The sequence below is a fragment of the Xenopus laevis genome, chromosome 3L (assembly GCF_017654675.1).
Source record: "Xenopus laevis strain J_2021 chromosome 3L, Xenopus_laevis_v10.1, whole genome shotgun sequence".
Classification (NCBI taxonomy): domain Eukaryota; kingdom Metazoa; phylum Chordata; class Amphibia; order Anura; family Pipidae; genus Xenopus; species Xenopus laevis.
In genome coordinates, this window is record NC_054375.1 from 53,969,064 (window position 1) to 53,991,005 (window position 21,942).

At 38.7% G+C, this 21,942-nt stretch overlaps 1 protein-coding gene across 2 annotated transcripts in view; it reads left to right on the forward strand.

Moving 5' to 3' along the window:
* Window positions 1-21,942, forward strand: part of hk2.L (hexokinase 2 L homeolog) — a 34,433-nt gene that overhangs the window by 8,880 nt on the left and 3,611 nt on the right. Inside the window, exons 1-15 of one of the 2 annotated variants that reach the window (XM_018250515.1) lie at window positions 1,859-1,986; window positions 5,353-5,495; window positions 6,890-7,009; window positions 8,563-8,658; window positions 9,911-10,010; window positions 10,543-10,726; window positions 13,555-13,710; window positions 13,783-14,010; window positions 14,104-14,408; window positions 14,494-14,642; window positions 14,744-14,863; window positions 14,945-15,040; window positions 15,974-16,073; window positions 17,523-17,706; window positions 20,988-21,143. In XM_018250515.1, coding sequence (XP_018106004.1) covers window positions 5,439-5,495; window positions 6,890-7,009; window positions 8,563-8,658; window positions 9,911-10,010; window positions 10,543-10,726; window positions 13,555-13,710; window positions 13,783-14,010; window positions 14,104-14,408; window positions 14,494-14,642; window positions 14,744-14,863; window positions 14,945-15,040; window positions 15,974-16,073; window positions 17,523-17,706; window positions 20,988-21,143 — 2,051 coding nt within the window. In that variant the 5' untranslated portion in view covers window positions 1,859-1,986; window positions 5,353-5,438. Of the gene's footprint in view, window positions 1-1,858; window positions 1,987-5,352; window positions 5,496-6,889; window positions 7,010-8,562; window positions 8,659-9,910; window positions 10,011-10,542; window positions 10,727-13,554; window positions 13,711-13,782; window positions 14,011-14,103; window positions 14,409-14,493; window positions 14,643-14,743; window positions 14,864-14,944; window positions 15,041-15,973; window positions 16,074-17,522; window positions 17,707-20,987; window positions 21,144-21,942 lie in introns of those variants that run through there. The other variant, NM_001097134.1, reaches the window with a different exon arrangement.

Below are 21,942 nucleotides of genomic sequence, written 5' to 3' on the forward strand. Positions count from 1 at the left end.
ACTAAACACTGAAGGAGGTGTTACTGGATATTTAACATAGACAGACTTGTTCAGGAACAACCTGAACACCATCCTGTAGTTTTATCATGTGTTTCTCCAGTTGGTTTAAGAGAAGCACAATATAAGCTTTTCATTTCTCAGTATGCAATAGGAATGTTGCCAAATGGCTAAAGAGGAACCAAAAGCCCTTATCATAGGATTGTGATGCTCATTTACAGCATATGACAGAAAAATGAAGAAATCAAATTTCAGGAAACTGGGTGGTTATTCTGATGTAAGAGATTCATTGTCACTTAAAGGGATAGTGACACCATTCCAGCTGCCACATCACAGACCACGTGCCCCCTGTCTACCTGCAGACCATATTACAGACCTATGATAGTCACTGACACAGCTTTTGTCCTCAAAGTCGCAATCTGTTAATGCCCAAGTGCCCAGCATCAGGACTTTGCCTCATCCCCAAGCCCGGAGTCAAATACTGAGACATGAGGGACAGAAGCTGCAGAATGGATGATCTGTAATGGGGATTAGGGGAATGCTCACTATACAGCTTATACATTTCACTACCCCTGGTCATTTCACACACCTATAGGATCACACAATCTTATTGGTGTGTGGCACAAACTGGGCGGAGCCACTGTCATCTTCAAAATTTGACTTTGCCTTAGTTATAAGATAAAATATGAAGATAAGCCTCAACTAATAAATTAAAATTTCAAGCCCCGGGATTGTATGTTTTCCTGGATTTGATGCTGTCTTGTTGAGGTCCCATTCAGACAAGCTGCAGTTTTTCTTTCCCGGACTTAAAGACTCTGTTTTGACACGGCCCCCTGGGCAATGTAAAATCAGGTTTCGAATGTATTAAAAAAGCACTACAAATGAAATTGGAGACCAATTGCAATTTCTGCTGTCTGCATGTTTGTCTTTCATGTTTGGTGAGATGCCCTTTTATGTGGCTGTACTCCCACAGATGCATGTAAGCGCCGAACGCAGGTTAGGACGCAGCATGTTGTATTTCCCATGCATTCGGCATTTACGTGCGCCTGTGTGGGTACAGCCACATTGAAAAGAATTCAGTGTGTCTACTCCTGCGCTCCCCTGCGGCTGAACGCATGCAACCGGAGCACAGGGGAGCGCAGCTAAAAACACTCGTCTGTAAGAGCCCTTACCCACTTGAGGCTGCTTTGCTTACTCTAAGCTGTTCATTGGAGCTGGTCTGGGAGACATTGCTTGTTATGTAGGGTCACTTTTTAACTAGGGAAACAGTACTAAGAATGCACAATGGACAACTTGCACTTTGCTTGTTGAACACAGGAGGATGCACAGGGTCAAGTACAGAATTGCCACTGATCCTAAAAATAAAGAAAGATGTATTTTAACTAACAGTCTACTGTCCACACCTGCCATTGCCAATCAATAACACTGTTTGGTCAACCATCAAAACAGGTTTTTAAAAAGGTCTATTTTTCTGGCAAATATATTGTGCAGCCTGGCATTGCTTTCTCTCTCCCCTGCAGCTGTGCACTCGTTCATGCAGCTCTAACATTGAGTTTTGCTCTGGGGGAAGCTCTCAGCGAGTACTTATGAGGTCCATCAGGGCCATGGCATATAAGGTTATGTATGCTCTCTCCTAAACACATAAATGGAGTAAACAGAAATTGGATTAAGAAATAAACGGCTAATTTTGTGCATTTGATGCATGTTTGAGGGCATCTAAGCATACAAGCAAATTAAATCTATTTTATTGTTCCGGACTGGTACCCACTAGAGTTCAGTTTCATCATCATGCATTTTTGTAGAGTCAAATTCAGAAGTCTGTGAGTAAAAGCCCATAGCAGCATATAAGGTGTTAAGTGAGCTGCGTTTACACTGGCAAGGAAGGGGTAAATCTTGCACGGATGTATCAGATGCTGTAATTAGAGAGAAGGTAGCTCAGAGTTCATTACAGCAGTTTGTCCACTGTCTGTGGTTGCCAGCATCTGAGTGGTAGGATACAGATAATGTCACTCTTTTATTTCATTATGGTTTTATTGTATCATTTAGTGCCTTGCTTTATTCATCACTAATCATGAACACGCCTGAGAGTGTTAAAGGTTTTCACTTCATGTCCTAGAAAAGGTCATAATCTAAATATGGAATGGTGCCTTTGCAGCACTTCTGCTCTTATTAACTTCAACCTTATTTTTGGTATAAAAGGCGTATTTGCATGGGGACTAACTTGTAGTAGGCCAAAGTTAGATTTAGCTCAGGAACAGGTTGCTGTAGTAATTTTAAGTTTATATGGTTTGGCCAGTGTAATGTAGAGCGTTATTTCACACTCCGCACACATTTTCAATGCACAAAAATGCCTGTTTGTTTAAGAGCCCTAAAGGTGAGATGAAAACCCCCAACAAGGATACATTGTAAAAGTTACTGTGAAAGTTACCTAGGTTAAATTAAAGGGTAAGTTTAACTTTTCAGTTTTCTTTCTTTCTATCCAGGCCCTCTTCTATTCATCTTCATTCTAAACCATTGCCTGGATACTAGGGCAAATTAGACTCTAGCAACGAGATAGCTGCTAAAATTCCAAAAGGAGAGCAAAAAAAAAAAAGCGAATTCAAATCACATAAAAATCTACTGTAAATTTTTTTAGACTATCGCTTTACTAGCCAAGATAGTCTTCAGTGCTGAGGGTAGCTGCTAATCCTGGATGTTATTTAATGTTGGGCTATAACGTGACTTCTGTTTGCTGACTATAGCCCATTCGGATGTAAATACCCAGTAATGTTTTGCATCCTTTTCTATCATAAATCTCACTACACCATGGTAATTCAAAGGTTAATTTACTCTTGAAGCAAAGTAGGCCCTTAAAAAAGCTTAATTTCTCATTTGTAAACTTATTACATTACAGAAATAAAACTTTGAACATATGGCTGTTCCAAAAAAGGAACCCTGCACAATGAGTCAATCTAATATCAAATATACAGGCTATCCTGTTAAATTAACCCTGGGCAAATTAGATCATTCTTCATTAAGGGTTAATCTGGTGATCACGCTCTAAGGGCTCTTACTGACGAGTGGTTGAAGCTGCGTTCAGTTTTTCTGCGTTCAGCCGCAGGGGAGCGCAGGAATGGACGCATTTAGCTTTTTTCAATGGGGCTGTACTCACACAGGCGCGTGTAGGCGCCGAACGCAGGAAAAATGCAGCATGTTGAGTCTCAACCTGCGTTCGGCGTCTACACGCACCTGTGTGAGTACAGCCCCATTAAAAAAAGCTAAATGCGTCTATTCCTGCGCTCCCCTGCGGCTGAACGCAGAAAAACGGAACGCAGGGGAGCGCAACTTCAACCACTCGTCAGTAAGGGTAAGGCCACACTAAGCGATAGCGCGGCGATTTGACTCGCTGCGACTATTCGCCGCGACTTTTAATCCTCAATCGCTGGCGAAACTTTGGCGCTGGCGTCTATGGGAAATCGCGCAAAATCGCCAGCGTAAAAACACACGCGGCGATCTTTTTTCTATTGTCGCTCGAAATCGCCTAGCGAGGCGATTTCGAGCGACAATAGAAAAAAGATCGCCGCGTGTGTTTTTACGCAGCGATTCCCCATAGACGCCAGCGTCAAAGTTTCGCCAGCGATTGAGGATTAAAAGTCGCGGCGAATAGTCGCGGCGAGTCAAATCGCCGCGCTATCGCTTAGTGTGGCCTTACCCTAAGAGCCCTAAACCTGACCTTGTTGTGCAGACACACTTCTATAGTGCAGTTTCTACTGCTGCTTCCTCCTTTTGTTCAGAGTATTTATCTTCACAATATGTTTTATCCATTGTGATGCCAATTTATCAGCATGTCATGGTTCATTATTTTAATATTTCGCTCTGTGCTGATGGGCTATCATTTTCTGTGTCAGCAGATGTCACTCCACTGTCACAATGTTGATTTGTAGATCTGTATTACTGTATTCAGATACAAAGTGATGGCACTCTAATTAAGGTGCCTTGTTCTGAACTCATTATGAGACATTATTTGTATCTGCATTTAACATTTACTCTGCTGCACTGTGATTGAGCTTGTATCATATGTGTTTGAATGCTCCAGTGTTGGTAGATGAGTAGTAGATCATTTGTGAGCAAGCCATTTATATCTTCCAGCTTAAATGTAATAATATCCTCTGGTTTATCCTATGAGTAAGGTTACGGTTAAACCCTGGGTCAGGCTGTCGTACGTGCAACCAACTGCTTTCCTTCCTTTTTTAAACTTCCCTAGTTCACTTCTAATATTTATTACATGTTGTTTTATTTATTCCCCCAGATTAGTCATTCCTCTGAATTAAAGAATCTGCATCATCCCTCATTTTATAGGCTGATGTGTTTGAAATGTAACAGATATGGGTCCTGTTATCCAGAATGCTTGAGACCTGGGGTCTTTCCATTATTTGGATCTCCATATATTGAGTCTAAATAATCATATAACATAAAATATATGAATAATAATAATAACATAATGTGAATATTAATAAACCAAATAGGATTGTGATAAGGATTACTATCGTACATAGAATCAAGAACAAGGTACAGGTATGGGACCTGTTATCCAGAATGCTCGGGACCTGGGGTTTTCCGGATAACGGATCTTTCTGTAATTTGGGTCTTCATGCCTAAAGTCTACTAGAAATTCATTTAAACATTAAATAAACCCAATAGGCTTGTTTTGCTTCCAATGAGGATTAATTATATCTTAGTTGGGATCAAGTACAAGCTACTGTTTTATTATTACAGAGAAAAAGGAAATCATTTTTAAAAATTTGGATTATTTGGATAAAATGGAGTCTATGGGAGACGGCCATTCTGTAATTCGGAGCTTTCTGCAGATCGGGTTTCCGGATAAGGGATCCTATACCTGTACTGTTTTATTATTACATCGAATAGGAGAATAATGAAAAATGGAAAATATTTGTTTAAAAGGCAGTCTATGAAAGATGGCTCTGGAATTTGGAGTTTCCTGGATAATGGGTTTTCCGTATAACAGATCCCATATCTGTAGTAATACGGTTATAATACACAAGAGCCATGAATAACATTAATGATGTCATTTGTGTCACAAGTCACTGATATAATATTTATTATTATTCAATATAATGTAGCCTCAATGGGAGACAGCCTTCCTGGATTTCTGAAGCTTTTTCCAGATAAAGGATCCCATAGATGTTTTAGAAGCCATTAATACAGTAGTCTCATGATCTGTATAAAAAACATTTTCCTTTCCCTTTGGTGACGTCTTAATATTTTTTTATTTTATTCTTTACATAGAACCTCATCGAGCATTACAGTTTTATTTTACATACTTTTTTTTATTTTTTCATTCTTTCTGACTTGTAGAAAGAGGTGACTTCTTGGTGTTAGACCTAGGAGGGGCCCAGTTCCGAATCCTTCACGTGGAGCTAAAAGATTCTGCCAAAGTAGAAATGGAGAGTCAAGTCTATGCCATCCCAGATGAAGTTATGCACGGCACAGGGCAGCAGGTAACTGCATACAGAAGGCTATAATGAAACATCAAGGACTCTGACAAGTATTTTTGCTAGTTTAGTATTTTAACTGTAGATTAAAATACAGTTCATTAAAGCTTATGGGGTGATGTATTAATAGCTGCAAAGATGTTTGCCCCAGAGCCGGCAAATATATTCTCAAAACTGCCACAAATATTCTATCAGCGGCGTAGAAATAATTCGGGCGTGCGTCAGAATAGTCTCGCGCATAAATATTGTCGCGTGTCAAAATTATTCGGACGCCCATTGACTTTAATGCATTTGGGCAAAATAGGCGCGCGTATAACAATTGTCGTGGGCGTCAAAATTAATATGCATAATTTTGACACCCATTGACTTCAATGCGTTCCACAAAGTTTTCGCAGCCCAGCGAATTTTGCTGTAAATTCGTGAATTTTTCGGTGAAGTGGGACAAATTTGCCCATCACTAGCAACCAATCAGATGTTTTACTTTCAAAACCAACTAATGCTGCCTGCTAATTGGTTCTTATTGGTTACTAGATTGTGTGCTGATCCCATGACGTGGTTCTGGATATTGCTGAATATGGGCAGGTAGTGATATGTAGATGCGACAAACAGTGGCGGAACTACTGTGGGTGCGATTGTACCCTAGCCCGCATCCCCTCGGGGCCCGCCTGAGCCTCATGAAGTCTGTGCATCCAATCACCATTTAATAATCTGCTGTTTGAAAGCTGATCTCTGACTGGTTCTATGGGCTGTAAGAGCTGGCGCAAACCTTTTTATTCCTTTATATCAGTCAGATGTTTTCATTCAATACCCTACTTGAAGGGCAACTGAACTTAAAAAAATAATAAAAAAAAAAATAAAAAAATGTCAGGGTGTGCACAGTTAAAATGGTCTTATCTGTTATTAAAGCTTTATCTCTTATCTTTAGTTCTGAATATTTTTTTTATGTATTTCAGGTATTGTATCCCTTTAAATAACCCGTGGGTTGGCTGTTGGAAGCAGCGCTATCCCCCCTAATTACTCTTGGGAGAGCAGGCTGGAATGCAGCTGTGTGGGAAATGCATTTCTGTTATAAATAGAAATATAAATGATTGGCTACTCTACTGCTTCGCATAAATCATTATACATAATAGCTTTAAATCAAATGTACTTTGCTCAGTAAATCGCTTGATGTCATTTATTACAATAATGTAATGTGCTTGTGATGGGGCCTCTCTGCTGTGTCTGTAAAAGGTAGGACATGTGTTTTTATGTGTACAAGTGTTTTCCACGAAATCAGCATTTTAAAACCAGCTATAGATTTTTCTTAGATCTCCTTAAGTTTTGCCTGTTTTTAATAAGCACGGTGACAATATATAGCATTACTTTGATAGAACTATTTATTATACGCAATATTTCCACAGCTCTTTGATCATGTTGCCGAATGCCTTGGTCAATTCCTTCGTCAACAAAAACTCCATCAGAAGGTTTTACCTCTTGGTTTCACCTTTTCGTTTCCCTGTGTGCAGAGTCAGTTAGACAAGGTAAAATCCTAATCTCATCTCGATTTATACAGTTTTTTGTGAACATATGGCATTTTTGCTGCTTTTGGGCTGCAACTCCCGCCGCTCATTGACCACTGAAGTTGTAATGGAACTGTAGGTGGATATTTTGGTGACTGCTCTGTGTTGGTCCAAATGCCACAACAATAGTTTTACTTTTCAGTAACTGTATCTGATATGCCTTCAAATATGGCACTCTGTTCTAAAGTTAGCAGCGTTTAGTCCTATATTGCTTGCTGACTCCTCTCTTGAGGTGGCAGCTTATTGGCAGTTGGATGCTGCCAAAACAATGGCCGCCCAACTGAAAACTGGTCTCAGGTTGTCAATATATTGATAAGGCTTGCTGTCAATTCCACTCAAAAGAGCAATGGATGCCTTCCTCTCATTTTGGTCTGCTCAAGCTCCCCCTGGTTGTCCTGGGACCTGTCTTGTCAGATGAATCCAATGTATCTCACTTTCTTGGTTGCAAAACGATTTAAAAATATGCTCCTTTAGTAACCTTGCCAAACAAATGGGTGTTTCAGTGTATGGCAATTCTACCCAAGAGTACTGGATAAAGTTGAAGAAAATGGTCTGAATCTCTTGGGGCAGAACTCCACTATCGGTCGCTCTGCGAGTAAACGTAGACGACCAGTCGGAGGGGCAGAATATAATTCAAGTTAATGAAACATCTAAGCTACAAGCATCCGACTGTCGGATGTGAACGCCGCACGATGCGTCTTCATCTGAGAGTTGGATGCATGTAGTTTGTAGCTGTCATGATTCGTTAACTTACATTATATTCTGCCCCTCCGACTGGTCGCCTGCTTTCCTCGCAGTGCAACCCAGCACACCAAATCAGATTGTGGAGTTGTGTCCTTTTATAATATAGTTGTCTAGTCGGTTAAACAACCAAAATCCAAGTTATTTTGAACCACTGAATTGACCATTTTGGGATGACCGTATTGGATTGTTGGCCTTAGGGCAGTTTTAGACAAGGGGTACTACCAGCCCTATGTTGGCCATTTTTTGATTATCATTCTAGAGACTATCCAAATACAGTGGAATTGGATATCCAGGTGTAATGGAACAGTTGCCTAAATAAGTGACTTATTACATTTTTCTGTGTGTGTCTAGGCTGGTCTAACTGCAAAATAATTGAAAGCATTACAAAGACCATGGCAAACAAAAATAAATATAGGTTTTTATTAACTGAAATGAAAGGCCATCTTTAAGTATAATTGTTGTAAGTAGGGATGCACCAAATTCAGGACTAGATATGGGATTTGGTGAAATCCTAGAACTTTTTTTCAGTGTTCAGCCAAACTGAATCAGAACCCTTAAAGTTGTTACTTTATAGCTATAGACAAGAAAATGTTACATCATTTTATTGACAATTTTGCATTTAAAAAAAAAATAGTATTTGTGCTTTACAGAGATTGTTACAAAATATAGCATTGTATAGAACTGTTTTATCTTTTGCTGCTCGGTCTTATTTGCTTCCATTTTGTCTTGGTGACTGGTGTACTTTTATGTTTTGTGACTCTGAACCACAGAGTGTACTGATTTCATGGACCAAAGGATTCCACTGCTCTGAAGTAGAAGGAAAGGATGTGGTACATCTTTTTCGAGAAGCCATACGTCGGCAAGGAGTGAGTACCGTAGAGTGAAATAGAAAATGAATGTTAGCTTGTGTCAGTTATAATCTGAAATACCTACATATTCTGTCATAACTTTATGGCTATGTTTGATATTCTTCTGCCTTATGCAAGTGAAAGAGCGTTGCATTTGTTCAGAATACTTCCAGTTGTCACACAGTTATATTTTGGTAGTATTTTTTTTCCTTCTGCTTCAGTAGGGATTTTAAATGTTCCATTTAACCTATACAAGATCTGTTATCCAGAAACCCAACATCTAATAAACTCAGAGCGACGGGATGGCCATCTCCCGTAGATAATTCAAATTCAAATTTTTTTTTTCTCTGTAAAAAAAAGTAGCTTGTACTTGATCCAAACTGAGATATAATTAATCCTCGCTGGCGCCAAAACAATCCTGTTCAGATTAAATAATGTTTTCTTTAGCAAAGTTAGGGCAGAGACACACATTCAGATTCGGGGAGATTTAGTCGCCCAGCGATAAATCGCCTCTTCTGTGGGGCTACTACTCTCCTCGAACTGCTTCCCTCCGGTGATTAACTCAGATGGCAGTCTGATCGCTTCGTTTTCTGAAGTCGCCCGAAGTTTCCTTTTGAGGCAACTTCGGCCGACTTCAGAAAACGAAGCGCACCGATTGCCATCCTGCCGGCGATTTACATTCTAGCCAACGGGAGGCAGTTCAGGGAGATTAGTCGCCCCGAATCTGACCGTGTGTCTCTGCCCTTTAGTTATGGCAATCAGAAAGACCTCCCCTCTTACCCGGAAAACCCCTAGGTCCCAATCATTCTGGCTAATGGGTCCCATACCTGCATAACAGCTTTATGTTTCAATCATTTCAGCTCTATCTTCACATCACCTTATCAATAACAATACATTGTTTCAAGTAGAGAAGGTGTCTATATGGGTGGTAGTATTCTTCGAAGAGCAAGGGCAGAGTTCAAGAATTTTGTCCCTGATGGTGGCAAGGGTTTCCCTGCCAGAAATATCCTGTTGTGCCGGTGATTTTCTACTTCTCTAGTTTTATAGATGAGGGACACATGAGTGCCCCTATGCTTGCAGGAGATTGCCATGGGAGTAAATGGGAGTGTGATTTTTTTGTTTTAATCTTTTGTCCCCACTTATGGAGCTACTAATCTCTGCAGGGACAAAACACTAGGAATTCTACAATATGCCATTGCCCTACCACTGCAACATTGCATTTCAGTTTTGCCATAATTCTACATGTAACCCCCTTTCTTTTCCCACTTAGGGCTATGATGTTGATGTGATTGCTATTGTCAATGACACTGTAGGGGCAATGATGAGTTGTGGATACCAAGACCACAGCTGTGAAGTTGGTTTCATTGTTGGTGAGTAATACATACATATTTACTTTTCAATTAACTTTTAGTATGATGCAGAGAGTGATATTCTAAAACAATTTGCAACTGGTTTTTATTTTGTATTTGTGGCGTTTGAGGTATTCAGATTTTTATTCAGCAGTTTGCGTTTCAGAAATCTGGTTGCAAGAGTGAAAATTACCCTAGCCACCCTGCATTTATTTGACTCAGAGACTGGAATTTGAATAGGAGAGGGCCCGAATAAGATGATGAGTAATAAAATAGAACAAAAATAATACATCTGTAGCCTTACAGAACATTTGTTTTTAGATTGGGTCAGTGGCCCACATTTGAAAGCTGGAAAGTGTCAAAAGAAGGCAAATAATTCAAAAACTATAAAAAAAAAAAAAAAGAAATTAAAAAAAGAAAAAATGAAGACCAAGTTGCTTAGAACTGGCCATTCTATAATGCAACTAAAAATTAACCTAAAGGTGAACCACCCCTTTAACTCTTTTTGAAGGGTTATGGAGCTTGAACGATCAGTTTTTGTATCTCATTCCAGGCACCGGTACCAATCTCTGTTATATGGAAGAGATGGGAAATGTGGAGTCCGTGGAAGGGGATGAAGGAAAAATGTGTATTAATACAGAATGGGGTGCTCTGGGAGATGATGGAGAGCTGAGTTCAGTCCAGACAGAGGTTGATGAGCAGGTGGACCAGAATTCACTTGTGCCCGGGAAGCAGTGGTTAGTGAGACCTCCATTTTCTGTTGCAATTTTTCTTCATCTTAACTTGAAGAACAAAGATACGTTTTATTTTGATTTTGATGTATTACTGCTCAATTTTTCTTATTTTTTCCAGAGCTTGTCTGCCACCTATAATAGTGATTACTATAACAATAGTCAATAATGGCTTGTGATTGCCAAATAATGGAGTATACCTTGTGGACACTGTGTATAATCAGTATGGCATCCTAGGGACCATCAGTGAACAATCCAATCCACACCTCAAAGCAAGCCCGTTCAGGAGATGGCAACACATAAGTAACTTAAATGTTAAAACGTAACGTATTGATTGTAATCAATCAATAAAACGTGCTCCTTAGAAGACACACCCACTAACCAACCAACCTGTTGGTAGTGCTGGACATTGTCCTTAAAAATAACATGTAATTTAAAACATTTTTTGTGCAAAAAGGTGGATAGGTGAAGCCACTCGTCAACATCACTTAATTAATTCAAATTTAACCCTCCAAAAGTATGGGAAAAATTCACAGCCCGCTCCCAACCTTCCAATCAGTTCCCCTGTGCTGACCCTGCCTATCTACGTCGGAACTGCGTGGGAGCTAAGCACTCCACCGTCCACCTATGCCCGCCCTATGTGTTTCACCGATATACTCGGCTTCATCAGGGGCTTAAGTCAAAGTCCAAATTTTTTAATTACATGTTATTTTTAAGGACAATGTCCAGCACTACCAACAGGTTGGTTATTGGGTGTGTCTTCTAAGGAGCGTGTTTTATTGATTGATTACATTAAAAGTTACGTTTTAATATTTAAGTTACGTATGTGTTGCCATCTCCTGAACGGGCTTGCTTTGTGGTGTGGATTGGCCACTTGTAACGATTAGTGTCCAGTCTGTCATCACTTCCTTTTGGCTTCGGGCGACTAATATCCCTGAATCTTCTCGTCTATCTCTGCCCTTAGTGTTATGGAAAATGTTGTAGGATTTTTTAACCTACAACATTTATAGTGAGAATAAAAAAGGTTGCAGGGCATTGTCCTTAGCTGGGGCCAACTGTGTATAAACAAATATTTTTCCTGGATTAATAGTCTTATCCAAATAAACCTTGAGAATAAACGTCCCCACCTCTGATAAAATATGTTTAAAGTTTGAGGAGAAACTGATTACTATTCCCCAGTTTGCTCCACTTGTGTGTTGGAGATAGCATGGCTAGTTTTAGCTTTTCAATACAGAGCCATAATCTGTTCTCTCTCTTTCATAATATCAGTTATACGGTTTTATTTTGGGTGTGGTTTTTGGGTGGGTAGATCAAGAAAATGTTAGTGACATTATTGTTTATATAATGATGCATGAAGAGTAATTGGGCACACCTCTGATAAGAAGCTGCTAATCTTAATTGCTTTATAGATTTATACTGGCATTCATTTTTGGCCCTTGTTGAATAACTTTAAACTATTCTATATACATATCCTCTGTCGTGTCCATTATGCAGGTGGATTATCTGCGCAATGGTAATCAAATGATCTACCTTACAAGGACCATATATGGAGAAGCTTCAGTTTCCCCCCAACAATATTAATGGACAGATTTATCAATGGTCGAATTGAAAATTAGAAATTCGAATTGAAGTCGTTTTTTTTTTTTATGGTCAAAACTGGCAAATTTGACTGGAGTTATTCAAATTCAATTTGAGTTTTTCAAAAAAATTCTAATTTCAAGATTTATCATACTCTAGTCCTTTAATTTTAAATTAGACTATCACCTAAAACCTGCCGAATTGCTGTCAATGGGAGATGTCCAGGGATCTATTCTGAGTTGTTTGCAGCCTTCCTGACATTCGAGTTTTTTTTGGAGAAAAAACTCTAATGGAGTTTTTAAAACCCAAATTGAATTCAATTTGAGTTTTCGGGTCGATCCTATTCACCCGAGTTTAACAAATTTGATTTTAATAATAAATTTCAATTGGTTGAATTTCTAATTCACGGGAGTTTTTAAAAAGTCATGTTGATTTAACCCTACAATACCATTATGGGATTCGTTATCCAGAAAGCTCAGAATTACGGTAAGGCCATCTTCTATAGACTCCATATTATCCAATTTTTTTAAAAACTATTTCCTGTAATAATAAAACAGTACATTATAATTGATCCAAACGAAGATATAATTAATCCTTATAGGAAGCAAAACCAGCCTATTGGGTTTATTTAATGTATAAATAAATAATGTAAATTACATAAAGACCCATTATCCAGAAAACCCCAGGTCCTAAACATTATGGACAAAAGGTCCCATATCTGTATAAAATCTGGCATCACAGAGAAATGCAACTAAAACGTATCCCATCCAAAACAATTTTATTCCCTCAAAACGTAACTTTGGTGGTATAAACCTTTAGCAGAGGAGTTGGTGTATTGTAGGTAAAACACAGTTTTAGGAGCATTTAATAATTAATATTTTTTAATAGATTTAGGTGTTTATATGATCATGTTTTGTTGCTCAGCGCTGCCAGCACGGGGCATATAAAACCAGGTCAGTCATTTGCTGGCAAATAATAATGACTTATCTGTTCTGCAGCTGTCAAGCAAGAATTAAGAAGCATTCATAAATGGAAATTTAATGAGTACTTTTTGTGGATCCTCTAATTCCAATTCTAGATAAAACAAATTTAAATTCTGACCATTAGCCATGGAACAATGAATATAAAGAAATGTAATTCTTCCTTAATACCCTATGCATTGTGTAACGTTATTGGAATTTTTTACCCTTTCTATGACTGGCACCTTTTTAAAAACATCTGTAATTATAGATTTTCAAATGTTTTCTTTTGTGCAGTTTTGATAAGCTGGTTAGTGGGATGTACATGGGAGAAATTGTACGTTTAATCCTTGTGAAGCTGGCCAACCAGGGCCTACTGTTTGACGGTACTACGAGCCAATCTCTGCTTACCAAGGGATGCATTGAGACAAAGCACGTGTCGGCCATTGAGGAGTAAGTGAAGAAAATATAGCTTTGTTGTAAGCTGGTTTTGTTTTTGTTTGTGCTAATGACTTTTTCTTTCAGTGACCATTTTGGACTAGCTGCAGCTCGGAAAATGTTGTCTGTTCTTGGCCTCAACCCTAGCGAGCAGGACTGTGTGAATGTGCAGCATGTGTGCAGTGCTGTGTCCACAAGGTCTGCAAACCTCTGTGCTGCTGGACTGGCTGCTGTGGCCACTCGTCTGCAGCTCAATAACCACAACCTAAAAATCACCATTGGAGTGGATGGATCGGTGTATAAGCAGCACCCTAAGTAAGATATATAGATTTTAACGGAGTGAATTCAGGAAGTATTTTGTCAGCAATTGAATGTCTGTCTCTAATTTATTCACCCTCTACTATCTAGGTTTAGTGAACGCCTCCATTCTGCCCTGCAGCATTTGGCACCGGAATGCCAAATAAAGTTTTTGATATCTGAAGATGGAAGTGGAAAGGGCACTGCCATAGTAACTGCGGTTGCAAAGAGACTTGCAGCCCAACGTCATCAAATAGATGACATTTTAGCCCCATTTCAGTTGTCCCAGGCCAAGCTAGAGGAGGTGAAAAGCCAGATGCGTGCTGAGATTGATATTGGCTTGTGTAAGGAGACCCATGCCGGTGCTACCGTGAAGATGCTCCCAACATACGTGAGATCCACTCCTGATGGAACCGGTATATTAAGTTACTTAAGTAGGTAGACCTAAATCAGCCTTGTAATGCAATATATCTATTTACAATAGTTTTGCTTATCCTGCAGAACGAGGAGACTTCATAGCGTTGGATTTGGGGGGAACAAATTTCCGGGTGCTGTATGTCCATATTGGCCGGAGAGAGGATGCAGGGGTGCAAATCGTGAGCAAGACCTATACTCTGCCACAAGAAATAATACAGGGAACCGGAGGACAGGCATGTATTTATTTTCTATCTACAGATACTTGTCCTTCTTGTTAATTCCTAAACTGGACAATGTTTATTAATCTGATAATTTCTCCACTTTCTCGCTTCAGCTTTTTGATCACATTATAGACTGCATCTCGGAATTTCAAAGTGAAAATAATCTCCGTGGGAGAAGGCTACCTCTGGGTTTCACCTTTTCCTTTCCTTGTAAACAAACCAATCTTGATCAGGTAAATAGGTGTTAAAAATTGTATTTTGTAAAGAAGTCGACGTGGCTGTATTACTTAATTTTCAGTTTCCTTCCACACTAGGGTATCTTGATTACTTGGACAAAGGGTTTCAGTGCATCAGGATGTGTAGGCAAAGATGTTGTTACGCTCCTCCGAGAGGCTGCATTAAGGAAAAAGGTGTGTACATTAAAAAGAAGCCAGATCTTACAACAGGCAGGACAAAAAAAAACAAATATTTTTCTGTCCTTTGTTGCAGTAGTGTTATACAAATATAAATTACCATTTTCAGCAACCCTGAGAGCTGAAAGAAATGTAAATAATGCATGTCGTTGGGTGATTTCAAATGAGTCTACAATAAGAAGAAATACTAAACAAAAGTTTAATGTTAAACCATTAAAGGGGACCTGTCCCCTTAAGAAATAATTCCAAATCCTATGTAATGATGTTAGTCAAGCAAAATAAACTTCACTTACACTATATAAAGTATTTAAATCTTGATTCCTTGGATATTACAATCACATCACATAGGCAGGAGCCATTTTGTGGACACTTGTTAAGGCAAACTCTGCATCATGGGAAAATCTTGTTTATGCACCAGAATGGGGCGCCCGATGTCTATGCCCAATCACTGGCTACTATTGATGTGCGGGTCAGGGTTTTCCTGACCCGCACCCGCGCTTCTGGGGTCCATTTATAGACCCGCCCTGCCAATGGCGTCACAAAAGGGGAGTTGAAAGTGGCGAGGAGCAGTGCGAGGTCGACCCGAACCCGCGGGTATCGGGTCGGCCCGCACATCATTACTGGCTACACATTAGATGGTGAGGAGGAAGGGGGAATGTGGGGAGGGCTGTTAAATATAGGAAGTACAGAATGGAAAGGGAAAGTAATTGCCTGCTCCAAGTTAATGCCTATGGCAACAGGTATGGATGTTTTAATAAAAAAAAAAAGAATTTGGGCTTCATGTTTAATTTGCAAAGGACTTTTATTATACAGCTTTTTATATCTGGGTGACAGGTCTGGTTTAAATTAGCTTCAGGTGTATTGTAATAGCAGTTTGCGTGCTACGGCCCTTGAATTTTGTTTTATCGTCTAACTGAATATGTTTTGCAGAATAATGATATAATTGTGGTTGCCCTGGTGAATGATACAGTGGGGACAATGATGTCTTGTGGATACAATGACCCAGCTTGTGAGATTGGCCTGATCGTGGGTGAGATGTTCGACAACCTTTAAAACCATGGCTTATAGTAATGTATAAACTCATAATTTATTGTAACTTTATAGTGGGACTGTGAAAACTGATGTGGGTTACACTGCTTGGTGAAATATTGTAACACAATGCTGTGTGTACCAAATGCCTTATTCTTGCTTAATTAACCATTGCTTATGGCAGTCTAGCCAGCAACTTCCTATTGTAATTTTTTTTTGGGGGGGGGGGTTTACAAGAACCCAACTAAGGGCATTGCCTAATGACCAAAGGTATATGGTGTATCAATGGGGCATAGACAGTTCAAAATAGCATTAGGGCTGAAACTAGGGGTAGACAGAAGAGGCATGTGTTGGGGATTTGTGGGGGGATTTCATGTAGGTTGGGGGTTCCAGTATCCTTACCTTGTCCGCAAGTCTAATTGACCTGCTGAAAATTATTTCAAGTTTAATTTTAGGAAAAAACACCCCCTTCAATCTCCAGAACATATGCATTTCTCCTTATTCAAGGACAATTGAATAACTGTAACCCCATTGGTTACTAAAGATTAAACATCATTCCAAACTATGATAACCTTAAACCTGTAATCTTATTTTATAACTTTGAAAGCACCCTGAATTTTGATCTTCTGCAATCAGAATAAATTGCTTTAACTGCAGCCGCCATTTATACTTTTAACATATCCAGTCTGTCTTTGTTGACCCACCATTCATTCTCTTAAAGGGATTCTGTCATAATTTATTTCTAAATTACATTTACAAATAATTCTCTTTACCATATAAAATGTAATTCCTGAACCAGCAAGTGTATTTTTTTTATAATATTGGTGTAGGCAGCCATCTCAGGTCATTTTGCCTGGTCATGTGATTTCAGAAAGAGCCAGCACTTTAGGATGGAACTGCTTTCTGGCAGGCTGTTTCTCCAACTCAATGTAACAATGTGTCTCAGTGGGACTTGGCTATTGAGTAATGTTCTTAGATCTACCAAACTTATCTTGTGTCGGGGAGCTGTTATCTGGTTACCTTCCCATTGTTCTTTTGTTAGCCTGCTGAGGGGGAAAGGGGGGGAAGGCAGGGGGTTGATATCACTCCCAAGTTTATCAGAGCACAAGTCACATGACTGGGGGCAGCTGGGAAACTGACAATATGTCTAGCCCCATGTCAGATTTCAAAATTAAATATATAAAAATCTGTTTGCTCTTTTGAGAAACGGATTTCAGTGCAGAGTTCTGCTGGAGCAGCACTATTAACTGATGTGTTATTAAAAAAAACATGTTTTTCCATGACAGTAAAGTTCCCTTTAAGTGTATAGTGAGCCTTGAAGTCTTTCAGCATAAAAATGTTTAGGCTCCTGTGGACCCCAATATTATCTTTTAAAAGAGTAATACAAGATGTCCTGTTTTCAAGGAATATTCTGCTGCTTGTAGGAGCTGCTTGCAATCTATTGTTTCAGGCACAGGTACCAACGCTTGCTATATGGAAGAGTTGAAGAATGTGGAGCTCTTGGATGGTGATGAAGGACAGATGTGTGTGAATATGGAGTGGGGAGCCTTTGGTGACAACAACTGTTTGGAGGATATCACCACTTCCTTTGATCACGATGTTGATACGTTTTCAATCAATCCTGGGAAGCAAAGGTTGGTAGTATGCAAATGATCGGCTTATTGCCCAAATTCCCCATCCACAGAATACCTTGCATGGTACATGAGTTTCCCTTTATTTAAGATGTTATTAAAAATGATACAGGATTTTAATTTGATCTCCTTGTCCTTTAGATGAATGTAGTAAAACTTATATATATTTTTACTTAATAAGACCAACAATTTGTGGGTTTTGCAATTCAGTAGTCCTCATCAAGAGGTCTCAGGTCAACATCGTTCTAATGTTTCCATTTACACTTTTGGTAATGCTTTTCTTCGGTATTATTTCTTTAATCATTTTTTTTATAATTGCTAAAATTTGATTGCTTTGATTTAATAAAATGATTTCCATGCCCAACTTTAATCAATGAGAAAGAAGCAGATAGTGTCGGCATATTTTTGGTCCCATATTCCAAAATAACAGAAAACCCATGTCCTCAATACTGTAGTGTATGAATCAAGAATATCTTAACACTTCTAATATCTGAGAAGCATATATTTTTCAAACAGGGCTTTAATTAGAAGTCCATGGTCACACAATTTCCAATCCACTATAAGGGTACATTAAGATAAATCCCATATGGGTGAACCTGACTTTTTACCTCTGATCATATTTTCATAGACTCGACACCTCCCTGCTTGGTTGCATGTCTCTAGTTACTTTTCCAATCGATGTGTTCTACAATTCCCTTGTATTCTCCATTTTGGCATGACCACATTTATGAATATAATGAATTTGAACTGCGAGTCATCTGTTAGTCTTTAGATTAAGAGTAATATAATAAGAATAGGATATTGCAAGCATTTCTTTTAGAATGTGAATAAATGCATTTATATTTAGAGCAAGAGATTGTACAGTAGTTCAAATGTCTAATCTGATAATGCAGTTGCTTCAGCCCATTAAGTAGTGAAGGGGAAAATGTTTTGAAGTAAGATTTATCTTCCGTTTATTTTCTATGTAAGCGGGCATAGATAGTATGGCCTTTTTTGCATTTGTGCATGTGAACTAAAAGTTTTAATGTTTATGGACAAGGCCTGGGCTAAGACAAGAGAAATGTGGATACATGTACAAATGCAAATTATGCAGAGGTGTTTGTTCTTAACAAGATCAAGTGTGACATTTTTATTAGCTAGTTGATTCTGATAAACTGCGATGAGCCTGACTGTAGTAACAGTCATAATACTGTATAGGTGAGATCAGATGTGAAACGGTAGGGTCTGATTATCCAGCTCCCATAGACTAATGATCCCTAACTAGTGGCTTGTGAGCAACATGTTGCACCCCTTTTGATCTTGCTTTCTATGGTCTCAAAGCAGATGCTTATTTTTAGATTCTTGGCTTGGAGGCACACACATGCTGCTGCAGTATTACAGCCCTTATTAAGCAATTCTGGGGAATGTTGTTCACACTGGTCTAGCTTTTTAATGCTTTTAATGCTTTGTTTAAATGTGGTTCATGGGTATAAAAGTTTGGGAACCTCTGTCATGGACCTTATAAAATGTGAGTCATCTTGAACCAGCCACACAATCTGTGTGTGAAACTGCTAATGAATGTACAATAAAAAGCTATGTCCCAAACACAGAATATTTGTTTTTTCTAATCTAATAACAATGGCTTTAAATTCATTCCAATTCTTTTTAATCTGTTGTGCCCTATCCTGTGTTTAATACCTTAAGACACCCCAATGTAATCCTCAAAGTTGGCACGGTTTTCTTTCTGTGCTTCTATCCTTTCTGGCTGAAATCTTAATAGCCATGTGCTGTAATCTAGCCACTCACATCAATTGTTATATAAAATTATATTATATAAATTATAATAATATATAAAATTGAAGATCATTTTTGAACTCGAGGAATTTCCTTGGATAAAATTTGTCGGTTTAAAATTGAACTACAGTAATTTGGTTTTGTAGAAAACGGCCTACACTTAAGTGTTTGAGATGTTGCTCTGCTCCAGAAAAAGTTAGTGAGCAGAGAGCTGGTTATCTGACATTTTTCTGGTCAATTTGAAAGGGCAAGTCACATCTCAAGATTATGAGGACTCTTTTATATATGGGTGTTTTTTCTGCATTTTTATAAATGCATGCAGACTTGGATAAATGCATATTGCGCTTATACACAAGTTTGTTTTTTTCAATGCAGTGAAGTGCGTTTTTTCAGTTCCAAACACACCCCTCTCTTCTATTGATAGCTGAATGTGTGTCGTGTACAAGGGAATGCAACGTACGGTGTATAAACAAACGCCGTAAAACGCAACTTGGAACGCTCTTGAGAACAACCTGGCAGAATATAATGGAATCATTTGTGTATTTGCGATCAAATCTGCATTTAAACACAGAAAATTCAGAAACAAAATGCCGTGTGTAAGAGCCCTTAGAATAGATCATACAAGTCAATACACTTATAGGTGAAGAACATTTAACTGAGAAGAGCAATACCAATGGGTGCAGGTTTGTTGCTAGAAATGTTCAGCTTTTCCCAACATTTACAGCTCTAGAACTTGTGTGTTGGACATATGGAGTCTTAGTTCAGCAGTTATGGAAGGGGCAGCCTTGATATGGCTAGATGGAGAATACATCTTGTTATATCGCTCTGCTTAGGCTTATTTTCTACAAACTGTATCCAGCATTAAGACGTGTAAAAATTTATTTAGGGAATTCATTTTTTCCAATACATCGTTAGAAATGAGCGTGACTTACAGTAGTAGCCAAAGACAGTTATTTACCTGGCATCATTGTGGGTCTGGCATTTAAAAATCCAAGTATTAATGAAAATTCCAGGTCCAGCTTTTATCCGCCATAGTATCCACCATATCCATCTTAGTTAGTGCTGTGTCCCTTTAAACACTGGGAATAAATTAAGTTCTGTATAGCTTTTGTAGATTACTTTTCAATGTTTGTATTCAATATCTTTTCGCTAGCTTTGGCTAAAATAATGTCCTTGTTTCACCTTGGTGAATTACTGCCCCCGCCAAAAAAAATCCATTAGGAACCCATAGTACTAATCATACCTTGAATAAACAGGACATTTTAAATGCTTTCACTAAATTAGATCTGATCTCCATAGATCTTTGTCTTTCATTCCTTTATAAACTGAAGCCAGACAAATTTGTGTGTTTACTGTAGAAAACTGTGTCTGGATATCACAGGTGCTGGGATTGGCTAGGAAAGTGGATACGACCAAATATTTAATTTATTAAAAAAGGTATTTTAGGAATATCTTGTGTTCCCATTTGTGAAATGTCTGATTGCTTAATATCTCACATCACCACTTTCCAGGTATGAGAAGATGATCAGCGGGATGTATCTGGGAGAAATTGTGCGCCAGATTCTCATAGTCCTCACAAGGCGGGGAATCCTATTTGGAGGGAAAATTTCAGAGCGTTTACTGACCAGAGATCTATTCCCTACCAGATTTCTCTCCCTTATTGAGAGGCAGGTGTTAACCATTTAATTTCCCTTTCTTCTGTTGGTGTGTGGGGGGGGGAATGGTACACATGGTGGTGATTATGAATGTAATTTAATGCAAATTCACGTAGACTAAGGAATGTGTGCATTTCTAAAAGTGGATCTGGTAGAGAATGCCGCTTATGAGTATGAAAACAGATTGAAAGTAGAACTGTCACTTTAAGAAAACATTTTGCCAATACAGGATAGAAACAGTGGTTCTGACCTCCTCTCTTTGTGGCATTACTCACTCTCTAAAAGAACCAATAACCTCAACAATGATAAATTATTCATTTGACTTGACTGTATCTGTAAAATGTATTCTTTGAAGTAGCCCTTGTTTTTTTATTGCATTGTGCTTTCTCTCAAATCTGCTGTGTTCAGCCATATTTTATCTGTTGCCTAACAAAGGCCCACCTGGTCTGTTGTGTTCAATGGAGCCTTGAATAATACATATTTATGATTATGACCCTGAATGCACCGAAAACAACTTTTTTTTTTTCAAATCCAAGTATTGTGCTTTCCAGAAATGATGCATAGTGCAGACAAAAAACTTTATAGGATAGGAAGCACCATTTAGGAAGCCCCTGGGCACAAGTGCAAGAGCACTAAGGGCACAAACGTGCTCATCTACAGAGCGTTTTTACTAAGGGGTTTGTTGCTCTTTGTATGGAGCACCGGATAAGAGCAGGCACTTGGTGTTAGATAAAAGATGCTTAAAGGGACTTAAATTCATGGCCATCACCTAAAGCATCCCACCTTGTACTTGTTTTCAGCAGTACTTTCT